Below are 19,536 nucleotides of genomic sequence, written 5' to 3'. Positions count from 1 at the left end.
CTGCTTCTACGATTCTGCACTGCAGGGCAGAATCGTAGAAGGCTATGGACCAGAGCTAGATATCGCTGATGTGATGCAATTGCATGGTATGTCCTGCGGTGCTGCCTACCATTTATATGTTCAGGTTGTGGCTTTGGGGTAGCCTAAGATGAACAACTGGTTTGGGGTACGTTGAGCCTGTGAAATTGAAATTGCCATGTGAAATTATTTATGAAAACAAATGAATAATTGTGCATCACATGGTCGGGATTGGGTATGTCATATCCCCAAACGGTTATGGACTAGTCACTAGTGTATATAATTATTATTTTTAAGTGGTAGAGTAAAAATCGAAAGTTTCTGTCCATGATAATGCAATGAAAATGCTAGAGCTCTGCGATCTGCTGATAGAGGGCCGAATAACCAAGAGCGCACGCTCTTTTGCGGCAGCAGCTCCCAGGCTCTGGAAGAGCCTGCCCCTTCCAACAAGCAATAAGAACAAATTAAGGAAATTATAGTAGGCTATAAATATCCGGCTTGTAGTTGTCTTCTTTGACTTATTTCACTGCCATTGTCAATTCAAATCCAATTATTCACTGCCATTTACAGAATATTCCGTCAATTCATGTTTTATATTGATAAAGTTTGGTCCCATTTCCGAATATCCAAGATGGCCACCGCAGGCCATTTTGGCACAGACAGACTGCTTATTATCTTTTTTTTGTTCTCTTTGTAAAACACTACGCCATTTGCCTCTTCTGACACAAATAGATATTATTATGAGCCTGACCAATGCCATAGTGTGGCGTTATGGCCCAGGAAGTTGTGGAGATGGTGAACTCATGTGATTCTGTGTTTCATGCAATGGTTCAGCTATTCGTAAGAGGTCTCAGTAGAGACGATAGGAGGAAGGGGTTACTTTGAGTGAGGTCTCTGTTAGACGATAGGAGGGAGTGAACCCAGCATGGTCTGTAAAGTCTGAGTTCTGTGAGGTCTGTAAGGTCTGTACGTTTTGTGAGTTCTTTGAGTTCAGTGAGTTCTGTGATTCTGAAATGTGTTCTGTGAAATATTTCAAAAAATAGAAATTTCTTAGGGGATAAATGTTTGATTTTAAGGCCACACAGGTTCACAATCCCAATTATTAATTAATTTTTATAATTTACAATAAAAGTCACGTACCTCAGGGTGGGATCAAAGAAAGCCTGATTACAAAAATAAACCGTTTCTTACCTAACAAAAGGAAATAAAAAATACAAATATCTAACCTAACCAACTCTAACAAAAACAAAGGGAAAAACTAAACACAAAAGAAGTCACCCACCCCTACATCATACCCCCAAATCTAAAAGCAGGACTAAAATGCTGGTGTTTGGAGGCTGGCTAGGAAGAAGACCCAAGAATGCTGGTTTTCACCAGCTGTATAGTTGAGCCCATCACAGGAGCCAATCATCAGCCTGGTTCCTCCTAGAAGTTAGCCAATCACACACATACACCACTCTGTCTGTTCATGCAAGCTGGTAACCACTCACACACATCTCTCTCTCACACACACACATACACACACACACACAAGGAAGACAATGCAGAGCAATACCAACACTAAAAAAAAATTCCACACAACTGCAGTTTCCCTTGTTTAAAGAAATCTGCAGTTGCCACAGCATCAAATCAGGTTTATTAAGAATGCTACTTCCGGTAGACCTTCAAAGTAAGACCTGCGTTAACTAATAATAACCAGAGCCATATATACTTACTTACGCCTGACACCCCTATAGGGTATAGGCCGTCGACAAGGGTCCTCGGTCACTGGCATTCGTCTCTATCTGCGACCAGGTGCATCCCAGCCTCTTGGTGTCTGCCTGGAGATCCCGCCGCCAGCTGTTTTTGGGCCGGCCTCCGTTTCTCTTTCCCTGAGGGTTCAAAGTCAGAGCCTGTCTGGTGGTCAGAGCCATATGGCCCACATAATATATCTAAACTCTAAAAAGTAAATACATTTAAAAAGGTGCCCAGAGGTCTCAGGGGCCAGTTACACAATAGGCATACAATCCTAACCATAGCCTCGGTACCCAGGCTTTTATTCTCGTTCTCATTCATCCTAACAATACCATGGTGCATCTAGGCTAAGGACAGTTGAACAACAGTATGTAAAGTGGTGACAGAGCACACAGAAAACACTGAATTTGAAAACATCAATGTTTATTTTTCAAATGTATGACTTTACAAAATGAAACAAAAAATAATCAAAAACTTCAATGGCAGGTAAATGTCATGTACAACCCCAAATACAAAAAATATATCATAAAAATAAACCACATTTTCAAATATGCTTTGTCTGACACCAAACACGGCCTCAAAAGAGTGACAGCTGAGTCTGTGGGGTAAGGAGTCAGCAATCAATCCTACCCCACTTCAAGAAACGGAGGCAGAATGCGCACATTGCACAGCCTCTTGGTCTGTATACCTGGATGTTCAGTGCAGAGGGACAATCATACAGCAACCATCAAATGGCAATGCACCAGCAGGAATCAAAAGGCTTTGCTTGCAAAGAGAGCATTTCATTGGCTCCAGTCATATTGCAAACAAAGCCACAGGAAGGTTTTCTCTCCATAAAAAAGGTTGTTTAACTCCTCTTCTGTCTACATGCGGGTCATAGCTCAAAGGTCAGGCAAAAGTCAATTTTTATACATGCTCATTTGAAAGATGAAAAGGTTTGATTACATTTCAATAAAATCTGGGGAATTAGTAGCTAATGTGCAAATCCTTCTCAAGACTGACATGAACTCGTATACAGTACAGATTCAGCATAAGTGAACACCTTTTACCCTATGGGGAGACTAAACAAGTCATATAAACTGGCCTAAGAATAGTGTTTGCCTGTTTGGGTACATTTCTGAAACCCTTGCAGTTTTGCTTTCAAACAGCCAATTGTAGGAAAATGTGATTCATCATAATGTGAGGCTCAATGAGCAGCATGTAAACCAGACTGTTAGAAAGCAAGTAAGTCAGAAAAATGCGGATCACACAGTTATTATTATTATTGCTAATATGATTATCACGTTGATTTATTTTGTACTCATGAAGAACTTACTTCAGATACTAGACAAGGGACTAGTCTCTCCATTCACAAAATGCAGAGAAAACAGCTGTGAGATAAGAACTGCAGATGAGGAGAACAGAGCTGAGAGACATCCTCCGCCATTGGATGTCCAGGCATGCTTTGGGTGCTTAAGTCCTCTGGTGACCTTCAGAGGGGCACTCCGTGAGGTGAGGAGCAATCATGTGTCCCTGAGCTGGGATCGGCTCTGCAGGCTCTGGAAGTGGGCCTCCCTTAGAATGCGGTTGATCTGGTGGTAGGACACCAGGTCTGTGGGGTCAGCCGACTCCAAAGAGTGGGCTAGCGGACTGCAGGGTCCAGGAGCACTGTGGCCTCCAACACCGTCCACAGCACACTGACTGCTGCAGCTCCCAACCACATCCTCTGGACTGTGGATTCCACTGCTCTCGCTAGTGTTAGATGACTGGAATATAAGAGTACTAATGAGTACACCCAGTTTTCTTTATACATTTTGTATAGATTAGAATTAGAAAAATCACGCCTAATTCACCTACAAACTCAATGGTATTACTATAGCATATAGTGAAAAGACAATAATGACAACTCAAGCACTTACACACAAACCGCTGTACACTAATTGTGAAAATAGCAGCTCAGAAAATGCCTAATTAATTTATCTTCCTATTATGACTAGAGTTGTTAAAATGCTGGTATCATATCGGCGAGTATGCCGATGTATGCCATTCCCATACCATTACTTTATCACATTTTGAGATTTAATTTACAGTTAATAATTTTAATTGATGCTGCACTACCGTTTTTCTTAATGCACAATTTACATTTTTTTTTCACAATATATATTCTTACTGCACAATTTACATTATTATTTATATATATATATATATATATATATATATATATATATATATATATATATATATATATATATATATTCGTAGATCTGTGACCTGAACCCCCTTTGAGAACCACTATTCTAGATTTTCTTTTTTTATGTGTAATTTTTTTTTTAATCTATCGATACCAAGTATCGTAGTTTCGGTACATCTCTAATTATGACATGGCCAGAATATGCATGCTAGAGTTCATGTGGTCAATTGTACCTCGGAGTCCCAGGCATCGCGGCGTGGCTCAAGGGAGAGAGGATGAGCTCCGCTCGGCCGCTTAGCTTGGGGCACCAGTTGGCCATCCTCCTCATCAGCACCACGCTGCCGTTTTCTGTCATGGAGGAAAATAATACATAATTCAGACATAGAGATGAAACATCCACTTAACCATGTCAAGAAACACTGAAACCGTTTGAATCTTAACAAACTACCAGCAGAAATATATTGTATATCATGATCATAACTATTTATGTAATGTAATAAATGCATAGTGCTGAAACCCGATAACACTAACAGGAGCAGCCATATTTCAATATTTCAAGTGTCATAGAAAATCAGAGATGCTACAAAGACGCAGACAACCTCACCTGCTTTCAGTCAACATATGATGATGTGAAAGGCATCAATGTACATGAACAGGCTTATTTATGATGGATCCTAAGCGGTTAGAAGCCCCCGGTACCGGCCCGCCGGCCTGTCTACGTTAGCTCCTTCTCCGTCAGTTACCGTGGAGATATATAGCTAGCAAGCCGGCTAAATATGATTAGGAACAGTCAACAGTCATTTTGGTCGTTCTGACTATATTGTCACCGGACTACAGTTACTAAAACAGACGTTAGACGTCGTTATAGCTGTGGGATAGACGATGGAAACACAATAGACACTGGCTGGGCGTTGTTGTGTTGTAGCCCCCCACAGCACACAGTAGTTAGCTGCTATTATTAGCTAAATGCTAGCCCGAGTTACATTAGACATAATATGTCAGATAAGGCTGAGTATCACCAATCCGTTTCGAAACATAGCACAGCACAGTAACGACTGGCCGAATTTTACCCGTTCAGCGATAAAAGTAAAGAACACAGTTTGACAGAGAGATGGGTGACAGGGATGAAGATAGTGGTTTATCCTGGTGGAGTGACTTCAGCCGTCCGCAGCTGCTGTGTGTTTACATGCTACTGCGACTGCGTGAGAATATACGCTTCGTCGTACGACGTGACTTTAGAGTATAAAGTGACGCGAGGTTAGAGCAGAGCCATAGAGTTACGAGTCAACTCCGTTCAAGGGGTCAGTCAAATGGCAGCTCTTCTACATAGACTTCTATTGGCGAATTGTGACAAATAATGCCTGAACTGGAAGTTTACGGGATGCATTTAATTGGCTTTATAGTGGCGAACCACGTGACCGAACTGTTTTCTGCACCCTCAATATCGTAACTCTGTTTTACTCTATGGCTCTGGGTTGGAGGCATGCCTCTGAATTATGTTCATACTAGTACATGAACATATTATTATATTAGGAATTAGCTCATTGCAGAGCCATAGAGTATATGGCTCTGGCTCATTATAGCTTGTAAAAAAAGAACCGACGTGTACAGATAATGTGTACAAACAACACAACACGGTGCAACACGTACGTTGTTTAACATACTGAACCAATGTGTCCCAGGAACAGTTACCTGTGTATTTGGTAGGCAATAAATTGTATTCTGCAACAAAAGCATAATCAAAGCATTCGCCTACCGCTAGTTATTTAAGTGTTATTCCACAAGATGTCGCTGTAGCTTACATCTTAACAAAAACTATTTCATTCTGTGCTTGAAAAAACATGCACTATTCAAAAATAATAAATAGCTTATATTCATAGGAGGCCTTAAGTATATGTTTTACAAATGGTAACTAACTAAAGGATACATGAACAGAAAACAGGTGCAGCTTGATTGACATCTTTAGAAGCCGGAAGTTTTGCAGCCTGTGATGCTGCTGATGCTGCCGAGCAACCAGCCAATGGCGAGCTAGAAACGCCTCCGCAAACGAAGGAAGGAGGGGAGATTACCAGGGATTGACGGCAGGCAGGCAGCGGCCCCGCACTGAATGATCATAATAAAAAACAATCAAGGGGAATCAGAATGGGCAACACCGACTCCAAGCTGAACTTCAGGAAAGCGGTGATACAACTGACAACCAAAACACAGGTATTTATTTGTTGATGTTATTATAAAATAAAAATAGGTAGAGAATAAGAGATCGCATTCGCACCGATGAGCGCATCAGGCTGTCTTGCGATGCGGACTAGGACCATCACAGAGGAGGAGACGCTCAACATAAAAAATCAAAACACAAAACAACCAAAAACCGCACATATGCCTTTTCATATACAATCTAAATCTATAAAATGATAGTGTCATCCATGAACAAAACGTGTTTATTGGTTGGCGCATTTATGTTGCTATCGTAGCCTACTGCATTGCAAAATCTATTTCGCATTTGATAATATTGGATTTTGGAAAAGGAAGAATTGTGTTGTAGGCCTAGTATGATGCAGATGCGAGAGAGCTAATAGACCTACAAACCTCATGGTCCTTTCCTTGGTTTCATAATGGAAAATAAACATACGGGGGAGGATGGCGTACTGGCGTAGCTCAATAAATGACGTATACAAAGACATCAGGAGATCAGCACGCCTGGTGATGCGGGACAGGTGTGTGTGTGTGTGTGTGTGTGTGTGTGTGTGTGTGTGTGTGTGTGCGTGTGTGTGTGCTGCCACATCATATTGTCTGCTATATAGCGTCTATAGTCGTCTATAGCTTGATGGTGTGTTTGCATTGTCATTATAGTGATGGAAGAAACTCACATGTTTTACAGGGCTGAATGGTTAATAGTTAAATTTTCAATTCAAGTGTCAAATTACAACAAGCTGTCTCAAGACACTTTACAAACCAACAAAGATCCACCCAGAGCAACGAAAAACTCCCCTTTAGGAAGAAACTTCAGGCAGAACCCGACTCTATAGGATGAGTGGCCATCTGCCTCGACCGTGTCGGGGGAGGGGGGGGGGTGGAGGGGGAATAGGAAGAAAGAAAAGAAGAGCGATAGACAAGGAAAGAGATACAGGCAAATACAAGTAGTAGCAATAACAATAATAATGAATGAAATAGTGTAGGATAATATAATTATAAGGAAATAGTGTAAGATAATATAATATCATATGGTATAACAATGTTGTCGGATAATAATAATATATCTTGTATATTAGGATATAGTATAGTGGTGTAATAATATGATAGCAGTCCATGGTCGTGCACTGTGAGGGGGCCGGGTCCACGGTCACACTTTGGTGGGCTCCGTGAAGGGGACTGGTCCACGTCTGGTGAAGGGTCGTGCTCTGTGAGGAGGCCGGGTCCACGGTCACACTCGGCAGTCAGTTGGGGGTTCATATTAGAGGTCCACGGAACTGCAAAGTGGAAGACGAAAAGAGACTCCGGGGAGTGGCTCCCCGGATGTTGAGTTAGTGGCAGGCCTTACTGGAGCCTATACAGTGTTTATTACAAGCACTGCTGGGAGACAAACCCACACAAACAATGTACGATTTTGGCATTTAGAAGACGCACAACACAGGTGCGGGGTTTGGTGTACCCCTTACTCAGTTCTCACCCTTTTTACTTTGTCGGGTGACCGGCGAGTACTGAAGACAAGTCTAGCTATAGGCTTTGTCGTAGAGAAAGGTTTTTAACCTAGTCTTGAATGTGCAGAGTGTGTCAATAATCCAAATCTAAAAAGTAACTAGTAGTAGTAACTAAAATGATCAATTCATATAATTATGTAGTGGAGTTTAAGTACAAAACGTAGAAGTAAAAATATTGAAAATTGAAAATACGGAAAAAAGTAAAATAAATAAATAATAATAATAAATACCTCAATATTGTACAGTACAGTACTTGAGTATGTATGTACACATGTATGTTACATTACACTACTGATAGTCGTCTATAGCTTGATGTGTTTCAATTAAATTCAATTTTATTAAAGTGTCAAATCCCAACAAGTTGTCTCAAGACACTACATGTAGACAAGAGTAAAGAACAGACAGAGATCCCACCCTGAGCAAGCAATTTTGCGACAGTGGTGTTTGCATTGTCATTAGGCAGTGGCACACAGTAAAATCCTCTGTGTTAATCTAACTAGAGTGTACACATTTGAACCAAATCGGAGTTACAAGTGGATACATTAACACTCAGTATTTTACAGTGCATGTCTCACTCCCTGGATGTTCTTTTCAAGTAGCTAGGCCTATAGATAGACCTTGTATTAGAGTTGTCAAATAATCAATTATTTGGTCGGTTTGGTTTTAGACAACCAAGACTTGTTTGTTAGGAATACATGATTTTATTTGGCACAATTTTACAGATGTGCGGCTTAAATCAACAAATCAATTTAGTGAGTTGATACATTTCTATGACTAACATATTTAGGTTTACGCTGGCAGCCCAAATCCAATGTTTGGCCTAATCCAGATTGGAATCGGATTGGTTGCAAATCAGTTTTCAATCACATTCCTTATTCATGTTCAGACAGCATAAAGCCAATGCCACTCTAATCTGGACAGGAAATCAGATTTATTTGGGCTGCCAGTCTGAACAAGGCCTTAGTAGACTCATTTATTTTAGGACAGCCCAAATCTGTAGGCCTACATTCTATTTAAAAAAATCTTCCCTTTACTCCCTTTGAAAATGTGTTAAGATGTTTTAGGTCAAATTCCATTCACTTGAAATGTAACATGATGGTAAATAACAGCGAAAGTGTTTTCGTCCAGCCAGTGGAGGCCACAGACGATGCCTTCTGGGACCAGTTCTGGGCAGACACCGCCACCACTGTGCAGGATGTTTTTGCACTGGTACCAGCGGCAGAGATAAGAGCCGTCCGAGAGGAGTCCCCCTCAAACTTGGCAACGCTTTGCTATAAGGTATACATCACAATCTGTTGGGGGGGGGGGGGGGGGTATGGCTTACCTTTCTTCTGGTTCCTTTTTGATTTCAAGTGATTATGTCATAAAAGTAAAGAAAAGCTTTGTTGCTAGGCATTCAGTATACAGTAGTCACAGTCAGAATAACTGTTATGTAAAACCTCCCCCCATCCTGTTAGAGCCTGGCAGAGATTTCTGTCAGGAAATCCAGTGCCTACCTACTGTACCGCTACCGCTCTCACAAATAGGAAAAAGGCAGAACAGCCACGCTTCCCTTCCCTTCCTCTCGCCAGCGCCCTGCTTCCTATCAGAAACAAAACACATAGGGAGGTGGGGGGGCTGGGGTCTCTCTAATGAGAAATGGAGGAGGATTGGAAGCTGGTTCATGAGTTTTGGTCTCCAGTTTGCTGTGGATTTTGTCAGCATAATTATTCAATAGTAAAACCTTTAACCACTTACCAAAACGTGTGTGTGTGTGTGTGTGTGTGTGTGTGTGTGTGTGTGTGTGTGTGTGTGTGTGTGTGTGTGTGTGTGTGTGTGTGTGTGTGTGTGTGTGTGTGTGTGTGTGTGTGTGTGTGTGTGTGTGTGTGTGTGTCTGTCCAGGCGGTGGAGAGGCTGGTCCAGGGGGCAGAGTCTGGATGCCCCTCAGAAAAGGAGAAGCAGGTGGTGCTGAATTGCACCCGCATGCTGACCCGCATCTTGCCCTACATCTTTGAGGACCAAGATTGGAGGGGTTTCTTCTGGTCTACTGTGCCCGGTGCAGGGAGGGCTGGGGTGAGTGTGCACGGTTACGGTATGAAGGACAACACTGTGGTTATAAGTTATAAGTAATGTAATCTATCATCACAGGCCGGCGGCTAGGGACGTATTTTCACTGCAGATCAGCCAACTGCACCCTCTGGGAAGGTGTTTGCTCCATGTTAAAGAAAAGGCTTCAGAGATGCTACTCTCCTATAGTCGTGGGTGTGAAGATTTATAAAAATTAGAATCCATCCAAACAGCTGGCGATAACAACAGCAGATCTACAACCTCACCACGTGTTGTAGATCAGCTGTTTTCGGCAAAGTGATTTGGAAAAAAGGAACGTACCAAGTATAGAGGTCTTGGGGACCCTGGTTAACCTGTATATACGTGGTTAAATTAGCTAGACGTGTAAATAGCTGTCAGGATGTTGACAATGATTTGTTCACCTCTCCAAATGTTTTTAATTTACAATGTTGAAAGCATCTACTGTATAATGGGCACTCATGTCATCAAAGGACCATACTGATGCCATCGTGTATTCCCAACTTCTCATACATGAACATACAGTGGTATACCACTTTAGTGTAGGCTTTCATTTTAGGCTTTAGTTTTATAACCCGAATAATTGTGTCAGTGTTGGTTAACCACATATTTTGAAATATTTGTAAGAAAATGTAATAATGTCACATAAAACCATGTCCAAAATAGGGACACCAGATTTCACGGACGGGGTGCAAAACATACAGTACTCTCCCCATGCCTTCGGCTGGTGGAGACAAAAACATTCATTTCTCAAGGGCCTATTTCTGTCTGGCTAGACTTTTCAAATTAATTAAAATGACATTTGACATTTTGTGTAACTGTAGTCAAATGAATAGAATCCAATAGCTTCCTGGAAAACACAAAACCACGGATTGCTTTAGAAAAAGTATACAATGAATTGTAGTCAATTGGCGTCGTTTGGCGACAATGGCGAGACAAACCACCAGTGAACTGTTTCCTCATTCAATGAATGCGGATCCTTTGCTGATTTCAGTTCTTGGTTTCCTCATTCCAGCAGTGTGGGATCTTCCCCCTTTCACTGCACACTAAACTGAGAAGGATATCAACCTCTACGAGGAGATTTAATTACTTTGAATACTGTAAGACCTCCGTCCAACCACATGAAAGATTTTTCGTATTTTAAAGTAAGGGTATTATTGTAGATGTCTTAGTGGATATGACGAGGTAATTTGAATGTTAATCGTGTGCCACCTTTTTGTCTCCCTCGCAGGCAGATGAGATGGATGATGACGAGGGAGCTCGCCCGCTGGCAGAGTCCCTGCTCCTGGCTGTGGCTGACCTGCTCTTCTGCCCCGACTTCACTGTGCACAGCCACAAGAGAGGCCCTGTGAGTCCATCTGGTGACCTCTCATTCAGCCCACCATGTTTACTGTTTTGTTTTGTACATCACTACATCCACGGCAAATAATACATTCTGAGTCGTCGAGACATTACATTGTGACTCTTGATATTGTTTAGTATGGTGTTGTGGCTCTGCGCCACTTCAAAAAGGTTATTCTGATGGGGAACAAGAGAGAATTTGTTCACTGTTTCCTGCTGTAAAAGGTCCCCACCTAACCTGTCATCCAAGTTTGTCTGAGGAGAGATTGTAGAATGTGATCTCAGCGAATGCCAGGCCAATGAGGAACACTTTGTCACACACTTTGCAGAAATAAAAATGGAAAGACTTGACAGGACTTGACAAGACACTACTTTTGTATACTCTTATATCAGAATGAAGCAGTGTTTGCTCTTCAGAAAAGATTTATCATTTTGCCTCATATCATATTATATGAGATATCATATTCTTTGCTCTAAAAATATATATCATTTACCATATCATTGAGAAAATGTTCACATGTGTTTGTTATTGAAAGTGAAATAGCTGAAGAATATGAATGAAGTCTCTGTCTAACAATCCAAATGTTATGGTGCCTCTGCAGGATTCGGTGGAAGACATGCAGTCTATAGACAGCTGCGAGTACATCTGGGAGGCAGGGGTGGGTTTTGCACAGTCTCCTCCGCTCAATTACATCCACGACCTCAATAGGTGAGTCAAACAGTGTGGACAGTATTCTCTTATTTTGACTTCAAAATAATACCAAAATCTCATTGTGTTTTTATTTTGTCTTTTCTCGTTACCAGGACAGAGTTGCTGAGATTGTTACTGACATGCTTCTCTGAGGCTATGTACCTGCCACCCTCATCGGACAACAACATACTAAACCCCTGGGTTACTTTCTTCTGCTCCACAGAAAATAGGTGAGAGGCATACATGCAAACACACACAGGCGCACAAGACGTAATGAGGGGGTGAGGGTGTTTTATTTGTTTGTCTCGACTTCCAGGCACGCCCTGCCGCTGTTTACGTCGTTGCTCAACGTGGTGTGTGGCTATGACCCAGTGGGCTACGGCATACCATACAACCACCTGCTCTTCTCTGACTACCGGGAGCAGCTGGTGGAACAAGCTGTGCAGATCCTCATTGTCACATTAGAGCATGAGGGAGGAGGGGCAGCTCACCGCCCCCCTTCCCCTTCCAGCATGGATGAACAGGAAGTAAGTCACCCGGGACACCAGAAAGGGACAAATTCAAGATGTGGTACCCTATTATTCAAAAAATATCAACAGTTGACGAACGACAACAGTTTATTTTCATAAAAGTTTAAATCTCATTTCTCCACAGTCTTCTGGCCCTGATAACCTGTTTGTGAATTATTTATCAAGAATTCACAGAGAGGAGGTGAGTTTTTCATATTCTCTCCCAGTATAGCTGTTAGTCGTGGGGAAATGTCCAAAATGGTTGCTTTTCAGGAAATGAGGGGTCCAATGTTTATTATTTAGATACAGGTCATGGTTAATACTTTATAAAACCCACAGAGAGACTATAACTGTTTTCAACCAGATATTATATCATTATACTGTAGGTGAAAAATAATAATAATAACGGGTCATCAAGCTCCACAACACAATGTGACACGTTGTGAGATGGGAGATGCCCAACTATTTTTGGGCATCTACGACTACAACGCAGTATAAAATCGGGCAATTTGTGAAAAAACAAAACTAAAGGATTATGGAGAAGAAAGGTTTCTTATGCGCGTGCGTGCACGCGCACACACACACACACACACACACACACACACACACACACACACACACACACACACACACACACACACACACACACACACCTTCCGTTTGCACTCCTCTTACCCAAAGTAACTGTTATGCCTGTGCTTGGCAGGACTATGACTTTGTTTTGAAGGGACTGGCTCGCCTGCTGACAAACCCCTTGACTCAGACATACCTGCCCAACTCAACTAAGAAGATCCAGTTTCACCAAGAGCTACTGGTGCTTTTCTGGAAGCTCTGCGATTTCAATAAGGTTGGGTCACTCGCCATTTCTGGGATTTGATGACAGATATATATAATTATTATTTAAAAAAGAAAAGAAAAAAGAAACAGCTATTGACTGTCACTGTATCCATTACTATTCAATACTCTGTTCTCCCATGGCAGAAGTTCCTGTTCTTTGTCCTGAAGAGCAGTGATGTACTGGACATCCTGGTGCCTATACTCTTCTACCTGAATGATGCTAGGGCGGACCAGTGTAAGTATCGTCATCAATGTCATCAACAGATGCCCTCTTTATCAAGAAGACTACACTATACAAAGCCTCAAATTAATATACGTGCCCTCTCCTCGAGCCTACTGACACGTATTTGTCTTGTCTGCAGCTCGTGTTGGACTCATGCATATCGGTGTGTTCATTTTGCTGTTACTGAGCGGCGAAAGGAACTTCGGCGTGCGTCTGAACAAGCCCTATTCCATCCATGTACCTATGGACATCCCAGTGTTTACTGGGACCCACGCTGACCTCCTCATAGTGGTAAGACCCAAGAGGGACTTTGGAACCATCTTCAATAAAGAATGTTCCAAGTGTTTACCCAGTACTAAAGAAACATTTTAGTGTAAGTTATGCTTATTTTTGTCTCTTAGGTGTTCCATAAAATTATTACCAGCGGGCACCAACGTCTGCAGCCTCTGTTTGACTGCCTGCTCACCATTATTGTAAATGGTGAGTGACACTGGCTTTGTCCACGTATTGTTTTCAATATCAAATCTTTACAGCTTGGTATAAAGAGTCACCATGATTTCCGTAGTTATTTCCCAAAGTACACATTTGTGCCTCTCTTTCACAGTGTCTCCCTATCTGAAGAGCCTATCTATGGTGGCAGCTAACAAACTGCTCCACCTGCTGGAGGCATTCTCTACCAACTGGTTCCTATTCTCTGCAGCCCAGAACCACCACTTGGTGTTCTTTCTACTGGAGGCTTTCAACAACATTATTCAGTACCAGTTTGATGGTGAGAGGAAGTTGGCATATATGCTGTGGCACAAAGTGTCTTTGCAATCAAGAGTACTGTTGTGTAATTGCATAGAACTAGACCGGTGCCTGGCTCGGGGACTACGCAAGTCGAGAATGCATGCGTGCCCTACCTGTTTATGCATGCAATAAGAGTTGTTCCTCCATTTTCAAGTCATCAGAACATTAATGACATACAAATATGCAGTACTAAGCTTTTTTTTTAATTTGATTGAGAACTGTCCAAGTGGACTCCTAATGTGCCATACTGTCATAGTAAATTAGTGTCATACATATTCTGAAGAAAACCTGGAAACTTGACATATTCAGTAATGTCGGTCTTATGATCAAAATAAGACCATTATAATAGTGTGTAAAAACAGCATTCATTGCTGACTCCTGTACCTGAGGTTGTGAAATTCATTTATAGATAAAGTCACTGCTACTGCAGTTTTCTCTCACACAAATTCAAACCATTCAGCACCACAGTGCACAGCGGACCCACTTCAACTAATGAACTAAAGTAATTGGCACGGCGGCCAAACAGATCCATGTACAAGCACTATTTAAGGGCATGATATAATTAAGCAGGCTAAGTGAACTTCAATTTAATAACATCATATCCTTGTAGACAGTGAAAGTAACAGTACTGTAGCCTACCTGTTCATGTTGTTTTTGGGCAGCCTGTTTAAGTCACAGATACTTGTTTTTCATATCGTAAATATATGAACTTTGGCTAAAAGCTTGTGTTTAATCCATGTGGGTTCTTGTTTACTACTTGTTCACTTGCTGATGTCATGGCAGCTTGGGTACAATCAAAACTGACTTCCTCTTCCTCTTCAAAATAAGAGCCACTTGTAATGATTAGTCAACACTAGTTTTATTTCTAAGTCTCCTTACAGGACGTAGATAGACATTTTTACTGTAGCACCCTGCATTAATGCTTTGAATGGGCCCCCTGCCTGCTGCTCGTGCCAATCGGCAGAGCTTGCAAAGTGTGACCAAGTAAACATATGATTCGTGATCATCTGACAGCTGGAACTCCCTGGAGGCCGGGGAACGGCCGTACCCCCAGTTCCCCTAGCCTGGCTTCCTCCCCAGTTATGATACCAGAGAAGAGGCATCAGTGAATCCACGCTATATGTCTGGCCAAGCCAGGCTACAGCTTCCCCTGACGGACCGCTCCTGCATAGAGCATATGCACGCATTTAATTGGATTTTCTTTACTTCATCCATGTAACCAGGAAACTGCAGCCTAGTGTATGCATCATCCGCAAACGCAATGTGTTCCAGCATTTCATTGGATTATTTTTTCTTCATCCATGTGACCAGGAAACTGCAGCTTAGTGTATGCCATCATCCGCAAACGCAACGTGTTCCATCAGCTGGCCAACCTGCCGTCGGACCCTGCCTCCATCCAAAAGGCCTTACAGAGAAAGAAGAAGTCACCGGACATCATTTCACGCACCAGCTCCCAGGAGACGGTCTCCATGGAGGGTTCCCGCCCCGCTGTAGCTGCAGAGCCTGGTACACTGAAGACCAGTCTGGTTGCTATCCCAGGTACACACATGACTCCTATACACAGGGTTGCTCATTCTGGTGTACAGTATATAGCTGGTGGAGATATGGTTTATGTTTATCCTTGATTTTGGTGAGACTGAATTAAATATTCTGTTTGAATGTCACGTACGTATAGCATGTGTTGTTAACAACACATTCAAGGGACCTTTGTCATGGTTTCCCTGGTGAATGTGTGGGTTGTTGTGGTCACCTGCAGGCATTGATAAGCTGACAGAGAAATCTCAGGTGTCGGAGGATGGGACCATGGTGTCCATTTCAAAGATAGACTCCCTGCACACACCCCACCCAGACCAAAGTGCCAATGCTGGGGCAAGTGACACAGAATCAAATTCAGGAAGAGAGAATGAGGTAATTGACTTTACTGTGTGTGTGTGTGTGTGTGTGTGTGTGTGTGTGTGTGTGTGTGTGTGTGTGTGTGTGTGTGTGTGTGTGTGTGTGTGTGTGTGTGTGTGTGTGTGTGTGTGTGTGTGTGTGTGTGTGTGTGTGTGTGTGTGTGTGTGTGTGTGTGTGTGTGTGTGTGTGTGTGTGTGTGTGTGTGACAGAGAGAGATAATGAGAGGGAAAGAGAGTAAGAGATGGCTCCTTTATAAGCAAATGGCCTTTTCCATTCAAGGATGTTTTCTACACCGAGGCTGAAATGGACAGAAGACGTTTGTCAAGTGCATCTTCAGTATCGTATTGGGCTCCCACACAAGACTGGGTTAGTATCACTTTGATCTTTTGTCCATCAGTTCAGACATTCTGCTGCATGTTTTATTGATCGCCTAATGGTCCTTCTCTGTGCCATCTAGGTTCTCTCCTGGAAGTGCAAACTTCCCCTGCAGACAATAATGCGCTTGCTGCAAGTCCTAGTGCCCCAAGTGGAGAAGATCTGTATCGACAAGTAAGGACATGGGTTGTTTGAGATGAAGTAAAAGTATTGGAAATATACTCCAGTAAAGTAAAAGTACCTCAAAATTGTTAGTTTTTCATTTCAAGGACTCCCAGTTTGATATGCATTAGGCCACGCAATTGATATGATTTGTATCTCTGGTATTGGTATGATATGATTTCTATCTCTGGTATTGTATGCCCAATCTACTCATAAGTGTTAATTTAAGTAATTTAACTATAAATGTGTACATTCTGAGTTACAGACCCATAAGGGTCCATTGGATTCCTGGGGGTCCCCGGACACCACTTTGAGAACCAGTGGTGATTCCAATATTTCATTACATTTCTTCCAGGGGTTTGACAGACGAGTCGGAGATTCTCAAGTTTCTCCAGCATGGCACACTTGTCGGTCTTCTACCAGTTCCTCATCCCATCCTCATCAGAAAGTATCAGGCCAACGCGGGCACCGCCATGTGGTTCCGTACCTACATGTGGGGTGTCGTCTACTTGCGGTGAGTAATTTGCACCTATAAATACATTGCAGGGGTTCTCAAATGTTTTTGGCCCAGGTACCCCTTGGAGGGGAGATTTTGTTTTCCAAATACCATTGCCATATTGCCATTTTTTACTTCAATACATCCAGCATTACTACTTCTTTTATCATTATCTTGTTGTAATGCTTTTTTTGTATAGTCGATGCTGGTTGTAGTTTGTACCTTTACGAGTGACAAATGAAATCACTACTGATTCTCTTGATCATCCTGAGGTCTGTTTCTATGTTTTATAGGAACGTGGACCCTCCCATCTGGTATGACACCGACGTGCGCTTGTTTGAGATCCAGAGGATGTAGAGAGAGGACGCTTGTTGACTGAAGACTACACTTGGCAACTTTTATTTTATTCATATCTGCTGGTTCCACAGTAAAGACCACTGTGTTCAACTTGACTCATTAGTACCATCATACAATGCTAGTTCCATGCACAGCCGACCTAGATAAGTGTCATGTGGATGGCTGGGGTAGAGACACGACTACAGAAGACGTGAGTTGGATGAGGAATTTTGGAATATTAATAAACGCAAACAATGGTGTTCGTGAAGACCTCAAGACCACAGAATGTCAAAGCACTGAGTTTGTTTTGCCAACAGTTTAACCTATTTTCCAGCCAGTGTCGAAGTGGCTGTGAAATGCTCATTGGACTTTGGGTGCTTCAAATGGAAGCATGACACGACTGCCGTTTGATGTGTTGTCTTACACATTTGCCATGCTTAAAGTGAACTTCAACTTTTGTTGCATTTTTTGTGTAACTCTGCAGGCCTGAGAAATGAGAAGTATACAGAGTATATTTACTTTTATGTACAGTATTTCACTACGTTTTGTCTTAAATTGTACTTCTGACTATGTTGTATATAATATTGATGTTGAAAGTTGTAATTTATCTGGTCATGAAAATATAATATATTCCAAAGCATTCATTTATTTGACCACAGTACCCCTGATTTTTATGTTAAAGTGTAAGATTGCCATTACACAAGTATTAATTTCCTATTCCTTCTGGTCGCTTTTGGCTTTGGTTCCCCTTACCCTTTTAAATGTATACTCCAGCAGTCAAGACAGGACAAGATTCTTTGAAAACGGTTAATTTCCTCCAAGAACAGTAGATGGCACTATAGTTCAACCATAGTACAGTAGACTGGAAACACATTAACAAAGCTCATTTGATCACCTGTCTTACTGCATCATTTCTGATTCACAGTAATGTAATTTAAACTTTAGCCTAGCTACTATAGTTCTGGTACTAATATTTATTCATTCTTTATACATACTTTGTGTGTTTTACAAAAACGGTAACCAGCACAATATACCAAAACAGATTTCTACTAATGAATGCTCCCAGTATTATAATTAAAAGACCCAAGACATAAGATTTTGTCCACTATTCCATGCTGTGAGACAACAGGTGTTGATCAAAATAACCATTATCTACATTCTCTAATTGTGTAGTCTTGTAAATTAAGTAATGCAGATGTTTAATAATAATTATTTTTGAATAAGGGTCAATTTGGTTGACAAATCTCCATTATTTTGTTGGGGACCACCTGTAACGCCCTCAAGGACCACTGGTGGTGCCTGGACCACTGGTTAAAAACCACAGTATATGACAGACTTATGCAATAGTATTTGGGAATACACCAATTAGCTTTACAGATTGACAAGATTACTTAATATATGCATTTATTACTACAGTAATTTCAAACAAATGGCTATAGTTTAAGGAGAATTTCACTTCAACATTTAAACTTTATTTCACATGAACTCTGTGCACCCCAGACAGTTTTAAGTTGTGCAATTCAATGTTGATATTTAGACATGTACAGTATATATTAATTCGATTTGTGTACACCCAGTTTTGCATTTGCTTGATTCTAGACAGTTTGATTTGTGTGCATCCCAAAAAGTTTGCTTAAGTTGTTTGATTCATTAATTATTTAGTATTAATTTCATAAGTGCCCAAGTGCCTGATCCAAGCCCAACTCCACATTATTCATCATAAACACAGATAAACATTGTAATGAACTAGAGAAAATTTGTGATGAACAAAAAACAAAACAGGACTTTAGTCAGTGAAAAATATCAAGGTCTCCCCTTTCATTAGGCCTATATCTATCAAGATGTTTTTTTTAATGAGTCTAACGTGGAGTTAAGAAAAATGGGGTTTAATGTGATCGGCAGGGCAATTAACAAATTAATGTACACCTAGATTTCTTAATATTGAATAAAGCAACTTATAAACTGTCTGGGGTGCAGACAAAAGCGAGGATAGTGTGGTAATGTGACAATGTCACCAGACGTACTTTAAAGTGAATTTCCCCCATACTACTCTTAAGGCAAAACAAATTACTATAGTTGTCAAAGCAAGTTACAAGAAAATAATGGCTATTGGTGACATAGTTAAAAACCTTTAAATAAAGTTGTAAACTTAAGTTAAAAACAAATTGCTATAGTTGTCAGAGCAAAATAATGGTTATTG

The 19,536-nt window shown here is 41.4% G+C and overlaps 2 protein-coding genes across 3 annotated transcripts; one reads left to right on the top strand and one right to left on the bottom strand.

The window, feature by feature from the left end:
* Nucleotides 1-2,166: 2,166 nt before the first annotated feature.
* LOC308324229 (uncharacterized protein) lies at nt 2,167-5,103 on the bottom strand. Its single transcript, XM_080776225.1, has 3 exons — nt 4,527-5,103; nt 4,156-4,270; nt 2,167-3,497 (listed from the first exon to the last, which is right to left on the bottom strand). Exons 1-3 carry the CDS (start codon nt 4,541-4,543, stop codon nt 3,255-3,257), a joined length of 375 nt encoding a protein of 124 aa, XP_080632351.1. The 5' UTR covers nt 4,544-5,103; the 3' UTR covers nt 2,167-3,254.
* A 904-nt stretch (nt 5,104-6,007) lies between these two features.
* Nucleotides 6,008-18,276, top strand: hid1a (HID1 domain containing a). Of its 2 annotated transcripts, XM_080774852.1 has the most exons (19): nt 6,008-6,130; nt 8,749-8,898; nt 9,502-9,672; nt 10,916-11,032; nt 11,628-11,734; nt 11,830-11,946; nt 12,033-12,243; nt 12,371-12,427; nt 12,932-13,072; nt 13,207-13,297; nt 13,425-13,576; nt 13,687-13,765; nt 13,890-14,054; nt 15,386-15,613; nt 15,831-15,982; nt 16,247-16,333; nt 16,425-16,516; nt 16,860-17,018; nt 17,294-18,276. In XM_080774852.1, exons 1-19 carry the CDS (start codon nt 6,065-6,067, stop codon nt 17,355-17,357), a joined length of 2,406 nt encoding a protein of 801 aa, XP_080630978.1. In that variant the 5' UTR covers nt 6,008-6,064; the 3' UTR covers nt 17,358-18,276. The 2 variants fall into 2 exon arrangements, with proteins under 2 accessions (XP_080630978.1, XP_080630979.1); XM_080774853.1 differs by lacking the exons at nt 6,008-6,130; nt 8,749-8,898; nt 9,502-9,672 and adding an exon at nt 10,732-10,784.
* Nucleotides 18,277-19,536: the final 1,260 nt, after the last annotated feature.

This window comes from Protomyctophum bolini (assembly GCF_963924005.1).
Source record: "Protomyctophum bolini genome assembly, chromosome: 11".
Lineage (NCBI taxonomy): Eukaryota > Metazoa > Chordata > Actinopteri > Myctophiformes > Myctophidae > Protomyctophum > Protomyctophum bolini.
The sequence above is the reverse complement of the archived record's forward strand: the minus strand, read 5'-3'. Positions and strand labels throughout refer to the sequence as shown.

Excerpts from the sequence above, each read along its gene's own strand:
- LOC308324229 (XM_080776225.1), bottom strand. Across the intron at positions 3,498-4,155 it reads GCGATGCCTGGGACTCCGAG|TCATCTAACACTAGCGAGAG; the intron begins GTACAATTGACC and ends CTTATATTCCAG.
- hid1a (XM_080774852.1), top strand. The coding sequence starts at position 6,065 with ATGGGCAACACCGACTCCAAGCTGAACTTCAGGAAAGCGGTGATACAA. Across the intron at positions 8,899-9,501 it reads TGGCAACGCTTTGCTATAAG|GCGGTGGAGAGGCTGGTCCA; the intron begins GTATACATCACA and ends GTGTCTGTCCAG. Across the intron at positions 11,033-11,627 it reads ACAGCCACAAGAGAGGCCCT|GATTCGGTGGAAGACATGCA; the intron begins GTGAGTCCATCT and ends GTGCCTCTGCAG.